This window comes from Acanthochromis polyacanthus, chromosome 13 (assembly GCF_021347895.1).
Source record: "Acanthochromis polyacanthus isolate Apoly-LR-REF ecotype Palm Island chromosome 13, KAUST_Apoly_ChrSc, whole genome shotgun sequence".
Taxonomy (NCBI): Eukaryota; Metazoa; Chordata; class Actinopteri; family Pomacentridae; genus Acanthochromis; species Acanthochromis polyacanthus.
The window spans coordinates 29580647-29604539 of NC_067125.1; the positions used below are offsets into that span (position 1 = coordinate 29580647).

Below are 23893 nucleotides of genomic sequence, written 5' to 3' on the forward strand. Positions count from 1 at the left end.
GTGACAACAGCCTAAACACATTGATGATGCATCCCAGTGAAAATGGTGACTTGTCATCAAAGGGCGTGTCTGTGGCGGCCAAACCAATTTCGATGTTTCGCCATGAAAATTTAACGATTCATATCTCAGCTGAACAACATCCTATCTGCCTCAGACTTCACATGCTGGATACCAGGTCCAGTCTGAACACATCCACACTCATAAATTTTGAAAAAGTCATAGCGCCACCTGTTGGTAATAGTAAGTTTAAGGCCTTATATTTTCAGGTACAATGGCCCCAAACTTGGTGATATCATGCTGGAAATTGGTCAGTCGAGTCTTCACCTCTTGACAATCACACACTGTGAAGGGTGTGACATTTCATGTAACGCTGTTGCCGTAGCAACCAAATATCGCCATGAAAAACAAAGCCCTTTCTGACAGGTTAGGAATACTCCAATGCTCACAAAAATTACCACACACATCACCATTGACCCAAGGAACAACACTGTATGCATCTCGGCACTGCACATGCTATAGCGCCCCCTACAGTATTTTTAACAAACAGCCCCCCCAGCACGTTTCACCTACATCCATGAAATTTGGGAGGCTTATAGAGCACATCAGGACGCACAAAAAAGCCTCTTGGAGCCATGTCCTAAACCCAACAGGAAGTCGGCCATCTTGGATTAATTGTGAGATTTTTGATGATTTTTCTCATTTTTGAGAGTTAATACCTCCTAGGGGATAATTCCAGGAGACCTGAAATTTTGTCAGTCCACACAGCAGGACTTGGTTTGGAAAAGTTATCAAAAGTTTAACCAGAAGCCAAATGGCGTGGCCATGGCGACCATCAGCGTTTTGATGCTTCGCCATGAAACATCAACTGCTGTATAACTCTCCTCTGCATGCTCCAATCTGCCTCAAACTTTCCATGTGTGATCACAATCCAATCCTGATCACATCTACAGGCCAACAGACACTCTCAGTCGCAGCGCCACCTGATGGAGGGACAGTAAATGCTGTATAACTGGCCTCTACATGATCAAATCAGCCTGAAACTTTTCATGAGTGATCAGAGTCCAACCCTCATCACATCCACTGTGTGAAATACACTCTGAGTTACAGCGCCACCTGGTGGATAGACAGGAAATGCTCTATAACTGCTCTGAACATGCTACAGTCTGGCTGAAATTTTACATGTATGATTGGACTCTGGTCCAGATGCGATTCAGAGGCCGACGTACACTCTCAGTCACAGCGCCACCTGGTGGACGTGCGTGGATTCACCGACCAGCGTGGATGCGAGGACCCGTCCATCGCTGCTTGCAGCTTTAATTTATTTTTGTTTTCTGAGCAATATTTGGGAAAAGAATTTTCCTTCTGGATTAATAGAGTTGCAGCTCATCTTTCGTATCTCTTATCTTAACTTGGCAAGTAAAAGTATGCTAGTAGCCCAAGAAGTTGTGTGAAAAATGACTATGGCAGTAGTCACAACAACAAAAAATATTAATACTACTATTCCTATTCTTTTTTTTTTAATGTGCAACAAACAACAACATACAGTGATTAAAAAAAATGATGAATCAGGCAACAGGAACATTTTATAACCTGCAGAGACCTCATGGAAACTAAGAAGGCTGTTTTACTTGGATATTAAAAGAAGAAGCATTTGCTGACGTTGCAGAATGTAAAAAAAAATGGCAAAAATACAGTCCTTTGCTTTGTCCTTGGTTGAAGACAGGAAAGTGCATATCAGCAAACTCCCTGAGTCAATTGAGAGTTCAGATAAATCACTTTTAAACAAACAAATTTGCACAGAATTGGAATTTCAATTTTCCCTCAAATCCTAAGAAGATTATCATGGAGTAGATCAGAGAAAACTGCTGTTGGCAGAAATTGGATGGCTTAGTTGAAAATAAACTTAACTAAGGAAGCACAGTTTTACTGTACTGTAGCTCCCTACAGTGCATGTGGTTCAAACTAAAAAATATGAAAGGCTCTGTAAAGAACTCAGGAAGGTAATACAGCTGCTCCTGAAGAATGATGGTTAACTCTATTATCATATAGAGGATGTAGCATATTGGTACTTTCCGTGGTATATCACCGGCATTAATGTGATACTCACATCCATGCATTCCAGTGATCTCTCGTTAACCTACTCCACACAGAGGTCTGAATGTGTTCAACTACAGGAGAGCATCAGCAGGATACAATGCATAGATCAGTAGGACCTTTCTACAATTGCTTATTCTGTTTTAACAAATCCAAAAGCAGACCACAATCTCAGTATAATTCTTCATGTCACTGCAGACTTGTTTGTATTTTTTCCAGCAGAATTTTAAATGGGCTAATGGAAAATGAAGTGTAAATCAATTACATAGTATGTCTGAAGGTGATGCCATACATGCTGTGAGCCTTCGGTAAAAGAATAAAAAAGGCAGGATCTCACAAGCTAATATTTCTAGAAAAAACACACAAACAATGGAGTGAGTGTGATATTTCTAAAACTGTACCAGCACCCAGAGGTCAGATTGATCCAAGATTGATCAAAGTGTGCAACTGCCTGAACAGCAGCAGAGGGACCAACACAGTGTCGGCCAACCATAACTGAAAGCAGCTGAAGCCACACACAAGTCTCAGCTCTTGTCTTTCATCTATTATGCATCTCCAGATATACTGATTGTCCCTCGACAGCAAGTGAGCCGCAGATTAAAGTAGTTTTTTTTTATTTGTTTGTTTTCTTTTGGTCTGGTTTTGTTTGTTTGTCAGGGATTTTTTTTTGCTTTTGTTTTTTTGGGGGGAAGGCAGACGGGGAAATAAAGGTTTTGCTCTGGCAAGGATTTTAGTTCAACAACACAGTGAAAGAAAAGTTAATTAATTTTGCGGGGCCATTTCTAATTAATTCCCAATGCAAAGCATTTTCTTTGATAAACACTGTTTTCAACTGCCCCAAAGACAAAACATACATGTTAAATTTACCATCTCTTCTTTCGGTTTAGGACATCAAGGATTCCAGATGCCTCTAAAGACAGTCGTCAGAGTAAGAACTGAAAGTTTTCCTTTGAGTCATGGTCTATACTAAAATGCTCATCAGTGCCTGATTTATGATTAATGGCAGATGCTCTCTTCACCTGTCAGAGATCAGTATTTTGCAACAGAATTAGAACCTATCAGGGTCTCAACAGAAGGATGATGTATCAAAGAGAAAACTTAGATAATTAATATTATAATAAATATGTTGCCGCGCTGCCGCACGAACCAGACGAACGGATCTGAATATTCGGGCCGTCGTCGCTGCCGTGCACCCCCGCGCGCACCCCCCGAACGAATATCTGGATATTCGTCTTTAATAGGGCCCGAATATTCGGAGGCCAGAAACCACTATTCGGGCCAGCCCTATTGTTTTCATTTTGTTGTTACGTAATAATAAAAGATTGTGATAGACAGCTCGAGGCTGTTGCATATAATGAGCATGTTATCTTTGGTTTTTAAAGTAGAGGCCACGCGGGATGGACTTCGAAAGCTCAGATGAGGTCAAACGACTGACACAATTTTAGTGACTATCTAGAGAATGTTAAAGTAGTAGCTTGGCTTTGGGGTGGGGGGAGACATTTGCTTCTTAATAAGAATGGCACCGAATCCATGTCAAATCTTGCATCTATAGCTGAAAACCTGAGATCAGAAAGCTTTCCTTGATCCTGCACTGTCTACTTTCCCTTCAGTAGAAGAAGTTCAATATTTCAACAAAGTCTCTTACCGACTGGCAGATTAGCTGTTGGCAATATCATCTAACAACTGCAAGCAATTTTGACAAGCTGTTACAAACTTTACGTGGATGGAAGCAACCGACATAATGAGGCTATGAGGTAGCAGACAACAAAAGTAATATTGGTGCCAACATGAAGTGCAGTTTACGCAATGATAAAATTATGTCACATCTGTTTTTCAGATGCAGGCAACAACCCAAGGCCAAAATGCCTATTACTGTTCGTCATAATCACATTTATCAAATTCAGCTCTCAGTCTGGGTAGCAGTATTATTTTCATCTGCAACATGTTCCTCTTAGGTCTTAGTAGCATTAAGAAATTCCAGCTAGTACAAAATGTACTCATACAAGGAGCAAAAAGAAAAAGTAAAAGAAAACAAGTAAATAAATAAATAATAGCACCAATTCTGCCTTCACACCAATGGCTTCCTGCCTCATCCAGGTCAGACTACACACTGCTACTTATTACCAACAAAACTCTCGGTGGATTAGTACCTTCCTATTTTGCAGAACTCCTCAGACCTTATATTACACCACGTACACTCAGATCACAGGAGGCAGGCTACTTATTATTCCAAAGATTATTAAGCAATCCATTTTCTTAGTACTTCCAGTGCTGTGGAATACATTACCTTGCTCAGTGAGACAGGCAAACACCACAGTTTTTTTTATTTATTTTTTTGTAAATCAAGGGACATTACTACATTGATGCATATCTAATATACAGTGACATACAAAAGACAAACTCCATAGATACAAGTAAGATAATGTCTCAAAGCAAAATTGCAGGGCTCCCCTTTGTTACTGTATTTAATTCCTGTGGAATTACATCAACCTTGAAGGCAGGACTTTGCAACCTGTCTTATAACACATTATCTTAATTACAGCTTTCATTTGAGCCTGACTGTACATGAAAGATTAATGGCATCCCCTTTTAATTAGTTTTGATAAGAGACGGTGGCACAAAACTGTAGCATCTTGGTGTTTAGCTCATTCAATTACACAAACAAGATTTTGGGGGGTCATGTGGGCCAATGATGTCCAACTCTTACTTAATTAACTTGCTAATGTTTACAGTGAAACAGTGTTTGTTGAAGTGCCAAACGGATGTGTCCCCAAGCTGTTTAATCAATCACTTAAATGGAACATACAGAACATTCTCGTTAGGTCCATTTTCACATGCAGGAGGTTGCAGCCTGTCATTATTCGGCTGGCAGAGGACAAACAGTCTCTGGACGCATCATGAGCCCATGATTGAGGTCAGCTCAGACAGAAAGTCACTCACCCTCACAACTATGAGCTATTTAACCCTTTAAGCTTCAGTCAATTCCAGCCGTTTTCAGTACAACAAAAAAAAATCGCTAATATTCTATTTTTAAATAAAAAAAATTACGAAAAATACGGGGAATATTGGACTTGCATAGCGAGGTGCATTTCCTTGAAAACGACAGATTCGGGGATTTTATACCGACTTCAGGACACGTTTTGGACAAAATAGTTTACTGGCTTGTGTCATCTGGATGTAAAAGATTGGATTATGGCCGTTTTTTGTGGAATCTTTTTTTTTGTGTGTAATAATGAACCCGGAAATGTGTATAGAGAACGGATGGATGAATATTCGTTTTTGTCGGACAAATGTGTTTTTCTCACCCGCTGTGGTAATCGCATCTGAAAGTGGTTTATACTGGCGGATTCATGAGAATCTAAGCTTTTCATCGGCGTATAGTGTTTGTATAAGCACGTTTGCAGCCGTCGGACATTCTTGAAATTCCTATGCAAATTAGTAGGTGTACCGCCGGCGGTACACTGAAGCTTAACGGGTTAAAGCATTCACTCCAACTAAATATCTGGACAGTGGGCAGAAGTTATTATTTTATACACACACTATTGTAATTGAATACAATACAGAGGTGAGATCAAAACTGAGTCCCTCAAGATTGATCAAGCCTGAGGTAAATGACTTCTCATATACAGACAGGTGAATAATTAAAGCAAAAAGTAGCACAGCATGTCTTAGTTGGGTCACCAAGTGTTGCCAGAACAGCTACATTGATTCTCCAAGTCTCGAACACTCTACTGGAGAAAAAGAACACGATTCCTCCAAAAGATAATCCCTCAATTGGTGTTTTGATGATGATGGTGGTGCAGAGTGATTTCTGACACAGTGGTCTCAAATCTCCCATAGATTTTCAAATAGGTTGAGATCTGGTGACTGCAAGCGCCATAGCGTATGATTCACATCATTCTCATCAAGCCATTCAGTGACCCCTGGTGTCCTATGGATGGGAGCATTGTCACCCTGGAAGATACCAGCAGGATAGAAAGGTTTCATCACAGGATAAAGGTGATTAATCAGAACTGCTTGGTATTGATTTGCAGTCACCCTTCCCTCTAAGGGTACAAGTGGGTCCAAACCATGTCAACAAAATGCCCTCGACAGCATAACATAGCCACCAGATCACCTCACTGAAGGTGTCGAGGGTCCTTCCTTTAATTTCTCACTTGTCTGTACATTCTTTGCAGCTATTTGCATCCTGTAGTGATGTCCGGAACTTAGCCTCTCCAAAAAAAAAAACGATGTGAAGGTTCTGAGATACAGTGTTTTCCTCCTCACACTTTGTCCCTAAAGAATGCCAACTGGCTCTGTTGCGGTCTGATTAGCGCTACTCAGTGACACAACATTTTCAAAAACAGATTTATAGCATATTTCTAAAATTTGCTGGCTCGTGCCAAAACTATTGAGCGGTTCAGGAAATAAATTCAATAAAATTTTCCAAAACATAATTCATCTTCGAAGAGAAACTAAGTTTACTGTTTCAACTAATTTACTGCACAAAATACTGATGTCAGTCAAATTACATTTTAAACAAAGAGCATGAGGAAACATTGATACAAAACATATCACAAATCACTAGTAATATTTTCTATTCAAAAATCCAATCTTGCATCTTGCTATGATGACTACAGCATTAACAAACTCACTTATGGAAGTAAACTGTATGCAGTCACCAGCAACACTTGGTTCTTAGGTTATATCTTTCGATCACATATAAACGCACTCCATAACTACACAATGTTAGCTCCCTCAATTGGAGGGAGTCATTCATGAAGACTACTTGGCAAGAAATAGCACGTGAAAAATAAACAAAAAATGTACTGCAATGACAACCAAAGGGACTTGGCCTTGTATACACTATTTTGTGATCTCAAACTGCTTGAGGAAACACCACTAAAGCACAATCCATACAGTTTACCAGACACCACAATATCTTTCTAAATTTGACCAAAGAGCTTTTGTTTCCTGAAGCTAATCACATGTGGGACTCAGGCTGCAAACCCCAGATCCAGCTGTAACAGTCTTGTCCTTATACATCCGCCCCCAACACCTCTTTGGTTGAAAAAATACATTCTCAGGCTCTTCACTCAAAAAAAAAAAAAACTGCTGTCCAAAAATCTCCAGATAGATTATGTAATTGAGAAAGAAAATTACCAGTATTTAGTAATATATAGCAAAGTTAACTTTTCAGGAGTGTAAGTACTACAAACCAAAACAAGTTATAACTGGCAGAACACTAATTATCATGGGCAGAGTGACAAAGCCCTATTTAGTGCAACTGGTTGAGCTCCAGATCATTCTGCTAACACCACTCTGTTGGAGCATTCACACAATTCAGGTGTGTTGGCTTGCACGGCCTTTATTCAAAGCTGAGCATTTTACAGGTTTTAAACAGTAATGCATGTCCTTTCTATTTTTGTTTTAATTCAGGGAAACTGTTCTCAAGAGCATGTTGTAATCAGAAACAGCGAGGATCAGTGATTACTCAGTACAGTTCAGTGTGCATCATTGCACCTATCATAATGCTAATTGTAGTAGCATGTGTAATGTCATTAATCTAGTGGTAATTGATTTGGCAACTATCATCGATAATCTATTTAACAAAGCATTGAGGACAGATAAAACACCAACATGTGCTGCTGTGCTCTCCATCTAAGCTGACAATACAAATCTATATTAAATAAGCAAAAAGTGGGCCTCCCTACAGTAAGGACTTAGCAAGTAAGAGAATTTACTGTAAAATCACTGACACAGATGGGAAGGGAATACTGTAGTAGCAAGAGCAATCTACTTCTGTTAGTAGAAGAGTTTTCTGAAAATGTTTTTCATAAAACCCTATGTTTGGCAGCTGGTAGAGGATTTCATCCCCCTTTTATAGAGCCAGCAAGGTGAAGCATGTAATTGAAGTGATAATGCACCAAAAATCTTTTCAGCATCCCTGTAGGCTTGAAAGGCCATATTGGCAGTTTTGTTCTTCATGGGAAATTGTGCTTCTGGTCAGCCTGAGCGCAGATCTGCATATCTCTGTTCATCAGCCCCAACATCACTACTACAGAATCAAGCCAGTCCTGTAGCATTTTTATCCTCTCATGTTCCTTTAACACACAGTGAAAACCAAAATCATTTGCTGAAAAATACTTCACCTGTTTGTTAGGTTTGCTTAAGACAAGACCTTGAGACAAGCAAACAAACTGCTGATTGCAGGAGCTACAAACAGAAAGTTTGGCTCCCTTGGGTAAAATATGAGCATACAAATATAGGGGGTAAGTGGATTATGTTACAGGAGTGGTCTTACAAATTTCAATGAGGGTTTTGATATTTTTTCCCCACCATGAAAAATTGCTGGACTTGGTGCAACTGGTATAAGGTTCAAGTAGATGACAGCTCAGTAGAAATATTTTAAACCTACCTTGCAAGCCTGCAGGGGGTTTGAATTTGATACTAAAAACACAGAATTTGGGTGAAGCATCCCCTTATTTAGGCCTAAATAAGCTGTGTGATAACTCTAACCTGACATGGCATACTTGTCATGCTTTTTGTATTAATATCAACAATCTGTTGACAGCACACGGGAACCCTGTTAATCCCAAATGTCAAGTTCGAGATGAAGATGCGCTTTGAAAGCATTTCCCTAATTTTATAGGTGACACCAGCTTCTTTAAATCTGAATCTCTAATGTATTATCCATCAGAACATACTTGACTTTGATTATGAAGATGCAGGCTGAGTAATGTGACCTTCTCTTCTGTCAGAGAACCGTTCATTGAATGACTCATTTTAGGTGGCAATTATCGACTCCTATTTTCTCATCTTGGAAAAAGCAGTAGGTTGCCTACTATAAAAATCAGAAAATAACAGAATAAGAAACATTTTCATAACAGATGTTCAAGCCAATCTTCAAACCACAATTTCTTTTCTGAGATGTACTTTGGAGATGAAGAAAAACATTATTATTTCATTACTCCACAAATTGGACCCGATGAGATACGGTTTGGAATCATTCAGAATCTTCAGACATTCTGCACTTGAAATCCAACCTGAACTTTTCAGGACACAAAAATCCTGTTCATGGAATCTGACAGGCGGGTTAGTGCTCAGTCTGTGATGCAATTTAGATGAAGAGGCAGATATATTACCAATTACTGTGTAGTCTGGTCCCAAGATTGCTGCGTTATTTGTGGTTTATTTGTACGCACATTGTTTCGATTAAAGTTGAATTTTTTGTTCTCAAACAAGTCAAGCAGAATCAAATTGGTCTGATATCCTGAATAGCTAGCCACAGCAATGCACTCTGTTAATTAATTCTGTCATTCAAAAGTTTGTGACCTGTATGTGGCTAGGAATTGTTGGAATACACAGCATCCTACTGTATGTTACATAGAAGAGCACTGACAAATTAGTTTGAAACAAAACCTGCACCAAGGAGCACAAGACAGCCGTGACAATTTATCTGCAATTAGTTGGTCAACATAATCAAGCAGCGTAGAGAAATGACTAAAAGATCAGTGTCTGGTGCATATAAATGTGCAATTTTGTCTGGAGAATCAGTATAGAAATGGCAACTGTGTAGTGTATTATTCCTTTTGCCCTGTGCACACTTCCTATGAACACAGCACTTCAAAGTGTTAGGGGGCAAGGTGTCAGAGAGAGTACCACTCTCATGTCTGAACATGCCAAAGGCTACAATTTGTCCTGCTCCACAAAGTGGATCTCTGTTGTGCCAGAACAGTTAGTAATTAATCTCCAGTGTACTAACAAGAAGAGGCCAACGACTCCAAACAGGCTCTGTAATAGCCCTGCAGATGGTCAAAGCCAAAAGGTATGAACTGGATTCACAGCCTCTTTATTTCGTGTTAGCTCACGCCGAGGGAGATGACTGGTTTCATTTACTAGCCCTGGTCGTACCACGGGTTCAAATCCCCAGACCCCTTGTACTGAAATCATTACGTCTCGCTCCCGACTCACTTTGCTGCAGCTATAATAAACAATGAATTATGAGAATGGACTCTTCAGGCCTGTTTAGACAGGGGAATGGAAACGGCTGCAAACAAATACCCCGTGGGTCAAAATAAATGGCATCATAACACAAGTGCATACTTTAGTTATGAGCAGAACCAGAATATTCATCCTGTTTACCACGTTGCTGAGGAGCTACACTGATCAAATTATTAGTGGTGCTGTGGCACTTCTGGGCTCCCTGAAAACAGCTTACCAGCAGCCATAGAGCCTGGCATGTTATGAGGAAGGTCTGGGCCCACTGAAATCCCCCCACACATGCCTGCTGCCTCTGCTCATTCACCTCCACCTAAATGCAATCTGAACTAGTGCACCAGGAAGGCTACAGAGAGCTCACATTGCTCCTTGAATCTCTGTGCAAGTCACCCTTACTTACACGAGTCAGGAAAACACAGGGAAGTTTGTTGGACTGCAAAACTTGAGAAGTGGCTTTATTTTCTTCAATGCACCTGGTGTGCATGTGTGAGTTTTAAATGTTCACTACTCTCACATATCCCGGGCACCCAGGCTGCTTCTATCAATGCTGCTGCAAATAATTCTCACAGACTAGATGTTAACAGTTTGTCTCATGCCAGCATCACATCACTCCAGATTTTGTTTTTTGGACAATGATGTGATAGAAGAAAAAATGTTTGCTTACCAGATTCAGCACCGTTTCCACAATATCCCGGTTGCTAACCTCTCCAACCTGGATCAGTCCGATGAGAACAGCAAATTTCATCTTGATATTCCGGATAGGAACTGCCGGGTTGATAATCCCAGCCGGGAGGACCACTGAACCTGAGCCGGACATCATCATCGTCTCGCCGGCAGCAGCGGACACTGCGGCCGCGTGTTGCCCGTGACCTGGAGGAGGTTGTCGGTCCGAGAGCGACAGAGAGCCCGGCATTGTCACCGGTCTCTCGCTTGTCATTTCCGTCAGAAGCTTCCTGTTGTTGTTGTTGTCTTTTCTCTCTGTCTCTGTGTGTGTAATATATTTAACCACTGCCCTGGAGCATTAAGAGAAAAATAACAATAAACACCAGAGAAAAACAAAAAACAAAACACTCTCTGTCAGTAAAATCCACTCCGGAGAGTTCCAGTGAGTGAGTCCGGCGTGCTGTCGGTGGCAGCCGGTTAACCAAGCTGACTGACCCGCGCAGCGTTCACGGAGCTGCGTGGATGTGTGTGTGCCGCTCTCCTGGATGCGCGACTCCGTGTCGGTGGTGGTGGTGGTGGTGCTGCTGCTGCTGCTGCTGCTGCTTCTGTCACCGCCATGTTGCCGCCCCCTGCCTGCGGCTCCGCTCACCACGCCTGCGCTGACAGAGCTCCAAGACACACCGCTAACGCCGTGCAGGCGAGAAACGTGGCCGCATAAGTAAGAACTTCTGGAGGTTAAAAAAAGATAAACCACCCTCATGCATTTAATATAGTGTCTCCTCTGTCAGTGAAACCAGGTGGGTTTTTAACCAAAGTACTGCGCAAAAACTTCGCTTTTCCTACCTGGAGCAAAAACTTAAATTTCCTACCTGGAGCTTCCTGCAAAAACTGCGTAAATGGAAAAATAATTAAACAATTCGAATAAAAGTAACACGAAACAGTTTTAAAAGTAATGCAAAACAGCTAGAATGAGAAAAAAAATTTGCAAACAGCGAAGTAATTGTTCCCACTCAACCTGAACCGGAAAAACACAGGTGTTCCCAATGACGCTGCTAATAACTTCCGTGCACGTGTTCCGATAGTAGAGTGCCACACTGGAAGGAAAGCACGATCAATTATCTGTTGCATATTCAACAAGAACGGCTGCATAGTTGCTCTTTGGCTAGCACTGTCACCTTGCAGCTTGAAGATCCCCAGTTCGCATCCCATGAGATGGTTGCCCAGGTCGGGCATGGGATGGAGTTTTGCATGTTCTCCCTATGCATGCATGGGTTTTCTCCGGGCTCTCCAGCTTCCTCCCACAGTCTAAAAACACGCTGAGGTTAATTAATGAAAAATTGGCCGTAGGTGTCAGTGTGAATATGTTTGTTTGTCTCCCTGTGATAGACTGGCAGCCTGACCAGGGTGTACCTTCACCCTTAGTCAGCTGAGATAGGCTCCTACAACCCTAATGAGGAGGAAACGGTGTTTAGATGACGTATGAATGGACTAGACTGGACTAGAAACCTGTGTTGTAATAGTAATAATATTCATTGTTGGTTTCACTGAAAGGTTTCTCAAAGCTTAAGCATCCATTGTGCAGGTGTCCATGCATTTCTGACATGCTGTGCTTTTGCTTTTTTTTTTTCTTCTCTCCTCAGGTACATGTAGTTGAGTTATTATAGCTGAAGCTCCAGGTTTGTACAGTTTATTGATCAGTCTGTAAGGCACAAAGGTCACCCTGGATAGTCATTTGCACAAGGCTATGTAACTCTCATTAGAATTTAGCATGACGTTTTTTTCCGAGGTAATGTAATTTTTCCTAAAATGAAGCAATCAAAGAGATTGGTTTCGCTAATATCTTATGTGGCCTTTTTGATGTTGCCCAGAATCTAATACCAAAAAGATGCAGTGACCCCAATAGCAGGAAATACAGATGGAGTCATCTGTATAGATACATTTTGGAGCAATTTCAACTTACTTGGGAGCACAAACATCGTTTGAAAAACATCAAGTTCTGCTTGTTATATAAAAGAGACCAACACTGACAGTTTGGCAACATTTCTGTCCGTCTGCCTGACTGACAGCCAGAAGCTGAGCTTGCATTTCATGACCTCATTAAGCTGATCTGTGTCAGCATGACTTCAAAAGAGGAAGAAATAATGCGCGGTTTTCTACATCTGTATCTATCAAGTCTACTAATGTACAGTTCTGATGCTTTTTTTTAAAGTGCCGTTCTGGCGATTCAACCTGCTGGCCTATGAAATGTAATTTTATCTTGTGATGTTTGCTGTTTTTAATACACTGGAGTTTTCTGTGCTACAGTAAATGTTTTAATAGAAAGCTGCACTATTAGATTGTAAGGAGCATGACAAGGTACTTAATAGACTGTGTCCAATTAAGCTTGACAGAATTAGCCCTTGCATGTTTTAATTTGTTGTCCCAACATAACAGTACATCTAATGGTGCTCTTTTAACAGCAATAGGAAATAACTATCAGAAAGTCGGTCACTTTTATCCTCCCATCTTTACTGTCAAGGTTACTGGTCCCCATTGAAGTAACAACTATAAACCCCTTCAGAGTTGAAGAGAAGTCAGTGGAGGAGGTTTGACTTTACCATTCACGCTTCAGAAAGGAATCCAGACTCAATGATCGCACTGAAAGGTTTGTCGATTTTCATGTAATGATCGTTCTGTAGGTTCTGGCTCTCACCATCTTCACCGTAGAAACGATCCCTTCACACACTGTCATCATATCTCAACTTCCACAACCTTTAATTTGATCTCAGTTGGGATTTTAATAGATCTCAGGTGGCAACTTTTTTTTCAAGCCCTCAGTATATTTTAATACTTAACAAGGTTGCAGAGTTGGTGGCATCTCTAAATGTAAACAATTACTGTAGTTGCCTCATTATAATTGGTATATTCGCTTCCCCATTAGATATCTTGGCATTAAATATCTACCCTCTCAACCATGCCATCCCCATTTAAAAAAACAGAAAATACCTGTGACAAACAGTAGTATAACTGCAATATTGTCATTAGGGAGAATACAATATTGCCACAGTAATGATGAATATTCTGCTGATCACAAAGAGCCATCTAGTGGACAAAATAACAAGCAGGTTTAAATGCTGTGTCCACGTTTTCCACTTTCCGTACAATTTCTGAGCAAACGTCAGAAATTTTTTTTTCTTCATTATCTTTCTGATTCACCATTATGTTTGCATTAAACTGAGATTAAAGTTGACATACACCGCACTCCCTTGTGGACTGCTTCGTCACGTGTTTCTTTCAAATAGCCAGCAGAGGTCCCTCTCATCCCAGATCAAACAGAAGTGAGTTTCCTCTAGGTGATTTTGTAGCAAAATTAAGAGTCAGCGCATACAAACGTTTACAATTTTGATAGTTTTATTACAAAATGATGTCCTGGTACCTGACTGCACAATCCAGTACCCTAAAGCAGGTATGACTGAGTCAAACCTTAAGTCATTCTTTTCACAACCGCTGAAGGTCAAAGTTTAATAAAATTACACTCATTCCAAAATGGCAATACTGAAGCAAAGTAAAACCAGCTTACAATTTTGTACCACGCGTATTACAGGAAGGTTGACACAGTTAAAGAATCAATATATAGTGGATTAAGATATGCACTATTTACCCCTTCACATATGTACAATATATACATTTGCATTTACATTATATTGACACACACATATATACAGACACTTGAGTGTACATCATAATAGTCATAGCTTTAAATCTGACATGAATAACATATGCATGCTTCCCAGAAGCATTTAAGAGCTTGAATGTCCTAGACATTGTAGATTATAGTAACAATAACACAATAATATTATAAAAGATAATTATTATAACATACAGGTTTAGCAACATAAAGGTAAATAAAATCCTAATGTCATGAACATTGGCAGGATGATAAATTTCCCAATGAATAATTCTGCTCAGCAAAAAAAATAAAAAATTATTGTGCAAGTACAGAGGAGCTTAACATTATTTTCAGAGCATTTGTACTCAGAAATACAAAAATGAACTGTGCTTTAGTTCTGGGGTCCTGTCTATGCTTTTGTGTCCGCCTATTAGCAATGACTCAAAGGCTCAATCTTGAGCTCAAGGCTGAGCAGACACAAATGGCAAAGAATTTCAGATTTTGGTCTCGGGGCCATCTGTGATTAGCGGCTGAAAGGAGTTGCGGATCCGGGCAGCTTCTGCAGCACAAAGGTGACCAAAAGCTTTGTTGTACCAGTCTGGAGTCCTTCCCCTACAAATCAAAACAGCATATTCAGTACATTTTAGCATATATGCATGTACATAAAGCTTCATCTAGCTCAGAAATACTCCTGAAATGATGCAAAAATCTCTTGTATAAGATTTGTTTTTTAACATTTGCTAAAATTATGAGTAGCAAAATCTTGTATCAAGTTTCTTGTTGAACTTACTTCAAGTCCACTCTGCAGATGTGAGTTAGTCTGGACTTTCCTGAGCCACAGGGCTCCAGCAGGTAGTTGGACTCCAGGACTATAGCTCGTACCCCTCCTATCGGAGAACAGTCTTCATGCTCTATAGACACAGACACCAGGGAGCAAGCGCCTTTGGGCAAGTCTGTCCTCCAAGACCTTGGATAAACAGAAAGAGATTGAGAAAGTACTCCAAAAGAAATTCAATTATGGCTACTTAAAATCAAAGAATGATATGCTGTCTCGTGTTTTCCTTTTATCACCACTTACCTGAGAACCACAAAGTCCCTGCTGGGATGAGGCGGCATGCGATTGAGGACATACTGAAACACTTCTGTCTGCTTGTCTAGTGTCTCACACACTTTCCACTGAAGCAGGTCCATGTCCCACAGGTGGCGCTCTCGCAGCACTCGGTTCAACACTACAGATGGCGGCGCTTCCACCTCCACAGACACTCTCCAACGTCTCAAAGGGTTCCCATCTCCCACCTGTATGAAGACATAATCCATGAAATAAACTTGCATCATGATCTATGCTTGAGATCCAAAAGAAAATGACTATTATCAAGCCTTGCATCTTCTTTTTTGCTTTACTGATTTCACAATTTGGAGTTTTGGAGATTGTTTTTATACACTTTTAAAGATGACACAAGAACACACTTACCTTCTTATAGTAGAGTTCTGTGTTATCAGAGCTACTGCATGACACCCAATATTTGGACTTTTCCCGAGCCTCTTTGAGCAGGTTCTGAAGTCTCCCCTCCATATGCGTTTGGTATGTTCCATCATCATCTTCCAGCTGCTTGCACAGCTCGTCAATTGTCGGTGCATGCAAGTCAGCCTCCACATATGAATTACGCGACTGAGTAACCATCTCATGAGGGATCTAATGGGTGTTTAAAAAAAAAACATGAGGTAAGACTCACAGCAAACATAAACAGAGTGGTTATTGCATGCAGGCTTGAAAGTCTTGCTACAAATCAATTGCAGGTTCTTGTACCTCAAAGAGACGATTGCACTCCATGATCATGTGAGCGAGACCCTGTGTTGCTGCTAAATTTTCGATCAGATCCTTCTGGTCTGGCCTGCCTGTGGCATATTTCTTCTGCATGGCCCTGGAGATGATGGTGAGAGAAAAATTATTAGGCCAACAGAGGTTTCAGGTCAGCGTCCCCGAAAAGCAGTATATAAACCCTTCTTCCTCACTGCAGGGAACGCCTTTGATCCCTTTAGCAACAATTTCAGCTTGCTAAATTAGAGAGTTTGCTTTGTTTGTACACAGCATGATCTCATAAAACATTAAGCTTTAAAAAGAGTGTCATGGCCTTTTAAAACTGGCCCAGAAAGAGAGTAATTTACTATACCCCCAGGGCTGTGCAAGCTCTGTAACCCATTTTTATGCCCGTCTTTATGGAGTCATAGGTGAAGATAATCACAGTGGAGTTAATAGAATGCATGCGTGTCTTGTTCATTATTTTTGAGGGGCAGCAAGTGGCAGGCAGCCAGGCTGGTCCAAAATCACGGGCATCAAGTTAATTATCACACAAGAAAAAAATTACCTTGGTGAGAGATTGTCCTTTTTCAGTATGTTGAGATGGAAAAGGGAGGGAGCCAGGCACACAGCAATGTTCATGGGTGTCATCTGGTTCTCCTCCACAGACGAAGTGACATCGCTGAGGAAACAGAGAAGTGTCTGCAGCACCTCTCGGTTTTCATCTGACATCAACATAATGGCCGCCTGCACAGCTTGCAACCTTTGGTCTTTTGGCACATCTGCACATGTGAAAGAAAGTATTTTTATCATTTCTGCTTTACAGATGTAATGACAGAAGAGAGAAAAGCAATCACGAAGTGCTACCCTGTTAGTTCAAGGTGCTATTTCACAATGTTTTCCACATTTGAAACAAGAATAAGTGAGAGATTAAAATTAAAATGACAAGCTAAGAGAGATTCGTGTGCTTACATTGGTAGATATGGAGGAAAGTCTCGCCCAGCTTGCTGGTGAGCAGAGGCTCAGGTAAATCCCTGAAGAACTGCTTCACCATGTCGGCCACATCATAAGCAGACTGATCCTCATAGTTCACATTGTCTGGAGAGTTTTCATTCATCTGCCTTAGAGCTTGGATGCGAGATTTCACCCCTGATTTACGAAACAGACCCACCTGGAAGCAAAACCCCCCCCACAAAAAACAGAGGTTTTAATGTTGACAGCTGACAGCAACTTCTAATCACATTGTACAGCAGTTCCGCTATAGACTGTCAGCAGAACTGATAAAACCTATGCACTGAAATCCTACACCATATTACACATGCAGCCTGCGAGGACGTCTGCTGTTGCTGACCTGGTCAAGACACTGGCTCCTCAGGTACCGCAGGGCCTGCTGCAGGCCGAGGGGCAGGGGTTGTCCCGAACGCTGCACATGAACAATGAGAGGAACTCCGAACACATTCTTGTCCTTATAATCTGGTACCTTCATTCTCTTCATAAACTTTGGTACAGACCTGGACGAGACAACCACACAGCTTTTATTGAAATTATGCTCTATTGGCTAAACAAGAATGCAGCACATACACATTTATTAAGCATGAAATACTATTTTTAAAATGCGGTTTCAATTACTCATTGACACATGAACTAAGAAAAATAAAATGAGCAAATACAGGTTATCTATTCAAAAAAATCGGATAGAATGTATCACACAAAAAGTGGACTTTGAGCGTTTTAAATAAGATTTACCAAGTCCAGCCATGCTTGTTGGACATGGAGTACTTCTCCATGATTGCGGTAAGACGCAGCAGAGAAAACTTCTGTAACAAACTCAGCTGGCCTGCCGACTGGTTTGTAATCTGCAGGGAAGCCACTGAGTGACTTAGGCGATTAGATATCTGAAAGCTTGGCCATCGTAGCCTAATGAGAGAAAAGATTGGAAGCAAAGATTATGAAAAGTATAAATGTTGTTTTTGTTCATAGAAAACAAATGAGCGCATTTTAATGAAATCCAACATAGTTCCATGAGTTGTACCTATTCGGTCTTGTGAGTGAGGCGCCTACTCCTGAGTCCCTCCTCTCCCTGAGCTTTGTAGATTCTGTCTCAGCAAGCGATACTTTGTCTCTGTCTCCATCACTGCGTGTGGTCTGGCTTTCTGTCACAGAATTCCCCTCAAAGTCCAGTGTGATCTGACTAGAAGACTGGAGGCCTCCTTTATCTTCCCTCCTCCTGTCCACCTGCGCTTCTCCTCCAGGTAACACATTTTTTGACCAGTGGTCCACTATCTGCTGCAGACCATTGACGTGTAGCAAGATATCATCCAGGTGCGGAAACAGGTCCTCTTTCTCCAGGTCTATCAGGTCTCCGGTGCTGGCATACAGATGTGAGCCAGGAACATTATCGTACACGCTGATACGGCTGCCTCTGGAGCAGCACTGGGTCACAGGCCTGCTTTCCTTTCTGCATGGAATCAGAGGGGCGTCCAGGTGCATGCTGCCGGTGTGCCAGTTAATAGAAGCCCCGTTGGTTGGAGATAGGCTCTCTATAGACAGTGCTTTGGGGAAAGTTCCTGGCTTGTGGTCTTTGGGAATGTGGACCACCAAGTCTTCATAGGAGCAGAATTCATTTCTGCGGTTTTGTTCTGCGACTTTATTCTCTTGGGGGTCTGAGAAGATGTCTATGTCCTCCAAATACATGCCGCTACGCTTGTAATCTGCTCGGTGAGGCTTACGCTCTTTCAGACTCGGTGTGCTGACAGTGCTGCCACTGGAATGGCTGCTACCTTCACTACTAGACTGGGACGGCAGAGCTTTGCTGGACGGCGGTTCTGGAGCTCCACCATCTCCGTTTATGATCTCAACACACCGCAGCGTCTTCAGTGCCTGGGCTTCCTGTTGCAGCACCGGAGAACTGATCACCAACACCTTGCGGCCCCTACCAAGAGTTCGTCGGGAGCTCAGTGTCTCCATGCGCTTCAGGAAGTCTTTGGCACGGGTGCGGCCTGTCTTGCCATGTTTATCAGGCAGTGAGTCGTAGTGAGTGAATTCTTTGGGGATGTGAGGCATTGTGAGAGAAGTAGAGTCTGGCATTGCTGCAGAATCTGAGCATGTGCGGTTGGAGCAGTCAGAGTCCTCTGTGCTGAGGCCTCTATGACCGCTGCCCCCGCTGCTCTCACTGTGCAAAGAAGAAACCTCCGGCTCACTGAGGTCTGTCAGAACACTCTCGCTGCTGGTGGTGGTTCTTAGAGGAACACCGTCCCTGGAGGTCTGACCCGCTCCGTGGTTTCCCAGCAGACAGTCAATGTCTTGTAACCTGGACCAGCGCCGGCTGCTCCATTCAAATGTCCATTTGTCACTGATGGCAAACAGGTCTTCTTCATCAGAATCTTCACTCTGGGGAAAGACAGATTATGGTACATCAATTACTGTGGCTTACATAATTTAATCTATGAATATAAATGTTTCTATTTAGGTCTCTCAAACCTATGTTCATAATTATCCATAATAATAACAATAAACAGGAATAACTGCTATTAAATTAAAGAGCTCATACCTACAGTGCTTGTGACTGTGAACAGTATGAAAATAGAATAATTAAATGTGACGTCACACAACTTTTGCTAACTTCATTAAATATCGCTTGCATATGTTTTCTCTTTGTGTCATGAGTACAAAAAATATTCACAACATGAGCTGGCTTGCAAGGTAAAACATGGCTCAGAACTAATAACATTATGCAATCAGCCAACCGTGAGATAACAGCAAATTATTCCTTTGAGCTGGAGACTTTTCCATTAATAGATCAAGGCAGGAAAAAATCATTAATATGGACGAGGAGGCTGCATTGTAATGTCGGAACAAATAAAAAGTAATAACAGGAATGGATAGAACAATGGCACCATCTAAAATATCATTGAATGTGGGTCAAGAGGACAAAGCCAGGTTATGTCTGTGTTGGTGTAGAAAGCATATGCAAAACTTAAGGCCATTTGTAAGACAATACCATTTCTTACAAAGACACTGACTTTTGTCTTCAGTTGTGTAACAATTTCAAGTAACCAATGTGATATCCGAGTCAAGGTCAAACCTTAACGGATACATGGGACATGTATTATTTAAAACTATTACATGCACATAGAAAGAAAGTGACACTTAAGCCTAGCTCTAGGCTGAGAGAAAAAAAAAACAATGTGTCATCATATATATGTGTGAGCACTTGTTTTCCCAGAATACAGTGTTGCATCACACTTGTCATAGCGCCACATTTTTCATTCAATAATCAGCCTTGAAAGTGAAAGACTCAACACTTACTTTCTTCTTTGGAAGATTCACGTCAAGTTTCATGGACGCACACTTGTTCAAAGTGTTGAGTCGCCTGAAAGAAAAATGGCCAAAGGATGAAAACACCACAATAGTCTCCTAATGAGCAGACTAGAAATAGACCCCCTTCTGTTTGCTATTTAAGTGTTAATCTGATCAGCTTCTGTTCTGGATGTACAACCAGACCTAGAGGGAAGCTGAGTCTGTCCTCATCATAATAGCCTAAACCTAATGAATGCCGGTAATTGTCAGTTGCTCTGTTCTCTTCCTCTCAGGGTCGGATATAAGTGACTGGGTTGTGGGTGGTAGTTCTAAGGAAGGTGAATTTAAGGTCAGCCATGTGCAATCACAGCCTGATTCACTGAAAACTGTCATCTGTAGATGTCAGTCTCCAGTTAATGAGCCGGTGTTTGATGCCATCTACACATTTGACATGCTAACTGTGCATACATATGATCTGGAGAGATCATCCTTTCCAGAACATGCTGTTTATGTTAGTATTTTTGTCATTTTTGATTAATAAAGTCACATGAATGTGATGCTTTTCCACCCTAAACTAATCTTTACAAAACTCTCTCAGACAAAGAGTGCGATTGTTCCAGTATCTATAATTAACAATAGAGAGTCATTCTTTGAACATGTGCTTAGTGATTTGAGTTTACTACAGTTTGTGGGTGTGCAGCAGCACTAAAAACTGTACATGAACCAACAACAGCATGGGGAAAAGATGACGGCATAAGAAAATACACTGCAGCTCCAGTGAGTGTTGGCTTCAGACAAAAAGAAACGGATTTGCAGGAAGATAATTACAAGTTTTAACAGCTCCAAATATTGCTAACAGTCTTTTTTTAACTGATTGACTGTATTGTTCGGTGACAGCAAATGACCTCGGCTGGAGGCTCTAACTTTACTCCATCGCTGTAGATGATAGGGGTTAGTCAAACAAGACGTTCCCATGATTGTTACTGTAGATAGCGGGACACGACTGAAGAGAGGATTTCTAAGCTGGGGCCCTTTTATACCGCAGGCCTAAAGAGCTTTGAATGTGGTTGCTAAAATAGGAGGCTGCTTAGGCAGGGATCAGAGAGAACACTCACATGTATGAAATATCTATCAGTTTCACTTTTTTTAAAGACACCCACAGAATGTCGGGTGGTATTTATTTTTAAGACTACGGTGGTGTAACTGATTATAAAGCCATTCTTTTGCTACCATTGAGATGCTGGGAGGTCATGAGCAAAATCACATTGGAGGTGGAACTGTTTCCAATTGTCTTCTATTTATCCCGTGGCCAGTTTGGAATTTAGATGAGTTGCTTTAAGGTTGTTTAGAGCCACAGTATATTGAGCTGTGCGAGGCTCCCCTCATGCTCTTCCTGCCTCCCTCTCGGGATGGTTGCCATAGTGACTGTGGTAGCTGAAGTGCTGTTTTCATCTTGGCTTGAAAAGTACATGAGCTGTTTTGCCCTACAAGGGTGTGATGTGGAACCACCAGTTGCTGGCTTCATGTACTTTTATATTCTTTATGCTCTCTGGAAAATTAGGGAAAAACACTCATATCCAACATTCATCATGCTGTTATGTCAGAAGAAGAGAAGAGGAATCTTATTCATTAAACACTGGTTCATTTTAGTGCCCTCAGATGGGACTGGTCTGATGATGTTTTGTATTGATTTATTGATTTAGCAAATGCAATTTCTGCGGTGTTATGTAATGTAACAGTGTGCAAAATTGACTTTTACTCATGAGATTCTTGACAATACGCATATTATACTCTCAACATCAGGAGATGTGATTTTACTTCTCACAAAGCTCCACTTCCTTTGTGGCCCTAACTTTGTTGACTCATGGATGAGCCGCCAACTTTCCAGTGTCAAATAACTGTTTACCTGCACAGAGGTTCCACAAGATCTTTGTCCAGAAAGTCATGATCTCTTTTCACAGGAGTAATGTCAATGGGAAACTGGGAATCTGCAGGGAAAAAAGCATAAAAATAAGAGAGAGTAGCAGTGTTTGAAATTCCACTTGATATTTCAGTAGATGGGACGAATGGAAAGAAAGATCGGGAAACTGCATTCTTTCCAAGAAGTACATTGAAGGCCGGGCGACCATCAAACTTGTTTTGTATGTGATGCTAATGAGAACAGGCAGAATTTGCCCAAATAACAGCGCTCCGGCTTGTGTGGGTATTACGTCTTGCTCTGAGTATGGGCTACCTCTTACATAACTCAAGAGACTGAATCTGAACATTCCACTGCATTCATGTGAAGCTGTTAACTTCTTATAAAAAGCAGAAGCGGCAGCAAGCACTCAGACCTCAACAAGGCTCTGTCTGTTCTTTCGTTAATATCATCAGAATGAGGCTTTTTGCTCCACCAGCACTATCAGCGTACATTGCTGGAGTTTTCTTCCTATCTTCAAATTGTCCGGAAACAAATATATTGCACCAAAGCACATCAAAAGATCCGTGGGAGTAGAGCTACTTTAAACTCTGATAAAAACCCATTTCTTCCCATGACTTCAGTCTTTAGGCACAGAAGACATGTTTATGTAGTAACTGTAGCTTGGAAAAGATTAGACTTTAAAAGCAGCTGATGTTCCGCTTGTTTTGTGGTGTCTGGGGATCTGACTGGAGCCTGAGCTCCAAAGCTTCCTGAGGACAGTTGTGTGAAGGAGGCTCACTATGCAGCCCATGAATGCATGGTTTTGTGTACAGTGCTGAAGCCAGACCAGATGACACTGTGTACCATTATTCACTCATCATGCAGAAAAGCCAGTGTTCACGCTGTAACAGTGTTTCATTTCATAACAGATCTAAAATCAAAATTGCATTTTGGGTTTATCACAGAATCCTTTTATTGGTGTGCTATGTCATTAATCTCTGTCTTTTAACCAAACAACATTTCCCCTCTTTGTGATGAATGTGTGTGGGAGAGCTTTTATTACCTTCAAAGAGTTGAGCATACTGGGGAAATCCTGCTGCCCGCAGCCAGTCACACGCCTCTTTCGCCTCGATTTCTGAAACACAAAAAATTATGTGCTTTAAGAAGAGAGATTTTAAAAATTGAAAGCCAACCACTAAAGATAAGTTCAACAAAACAGCACTGTTTTTCAGGTATCGTACACAAGAGACTTGGAGGTAAACCCCCTCCACGTGCATAGAGCCATAGATACTAAAATATATAAACCTTAAAGAGAATGAACTCATTTTGAGGCATAAAAAACTAAAAATAACGATAGAAAACTATAGATAAGGTTAAACAGATCTTATTCAGAACACTCCTTAATGGAATCCAAGCAAACAAACATTTGCTTGGAGTTTCTGATAAAGAGCTAAACCCCCACAGTCAGGATCATAAAGTGGCCCTACAGAGTGAGCCGTCTGCAGGC

The 23893-nt window shown here is 41.2% G+C and overlaps 2 protein-coding genes across 15 annotated transcripts in view; both read right to left on the reverse strand.

Annotated features, from left to right (window-relative positions):
- Positions 1-11373, reverse strand: part of nbeab (neurobeachin b) — a 200852-nt gene extending 189479 nt beyond the window's left edge. For 7 of the 10 annotated variants that reach the window (XM_051957710.1, XM_051957709.1, XM_022189166.2 and 4 more), the window contains exon 1: positions 10742-11370. In XM_051957710.1, the coding sequence (XP_051813670.1) occupies positions 10742-11014 (273 nt within the window). In that variant the 5' untranslated portion in view covers positions 11015-11370. Of the gene's footprint in view, positions 1-10741 lie in introns of all 10 variants that reach the window. The other 3 variants (XM_022189171.2, XM_051957712.1, XM_051957713.1) reach the window with 2 other exon arrangements.
- A 2739-nt stretch (positions 11374-14112) lies between these two features.
- stard13b (StAR-related lipid transfer (START) domain containing 13b) overlaps positions 14113-23893 on the reverse strand; it is a 59617-nt gene continuing 49836 nt past the window's right edge. For all 5 annotated transcript variants that reach the window (XM_051957715.1, XM_051957716.1, XM_022189163.2 and 2 more), the window contains 13 exons: positions 23450-23521; positions 22393-22474; positions 20496-20559; positions 18220-19577; positions 17934-18104; positions 17539-17698; positions 17160-17358; positions 16756-16969; positions 16197-16311; positions 15861-16082; positions 15468-15685; positions 15180-15356; positions 14113-15001 (listed from right to left, as the gene is read on the reverse strand). In XM_051957715.1, the coding sequence (XP_051813675.1) occupies positions 14884-15001; positions 15180-15356; positions 15468-15685; positions 15861-16082; positions 16197-16311; positions 16756-16969; positions 17160-17358; positions 17539-17698; positions 17934-18104; positions 18220-19577; positions 20496-20559; positions 22393-22474; positions 23450-23521 (3170 nt within the window). In that variant the 3' untranslated portion in view covers positions 14113-14883. The remainder of the gene's footprint in view (positions 15002-15179; positions 15357-15467; positions 15686-15860; positions 16083-16196; positions 16312-16755; positions 16970-17159; positions 17359-17538; positions 17699-17933; positions 18105-18219; positions 19578-20495; positions 20560-22392; positions 22475-23449; positions 23522-23893) is intronic.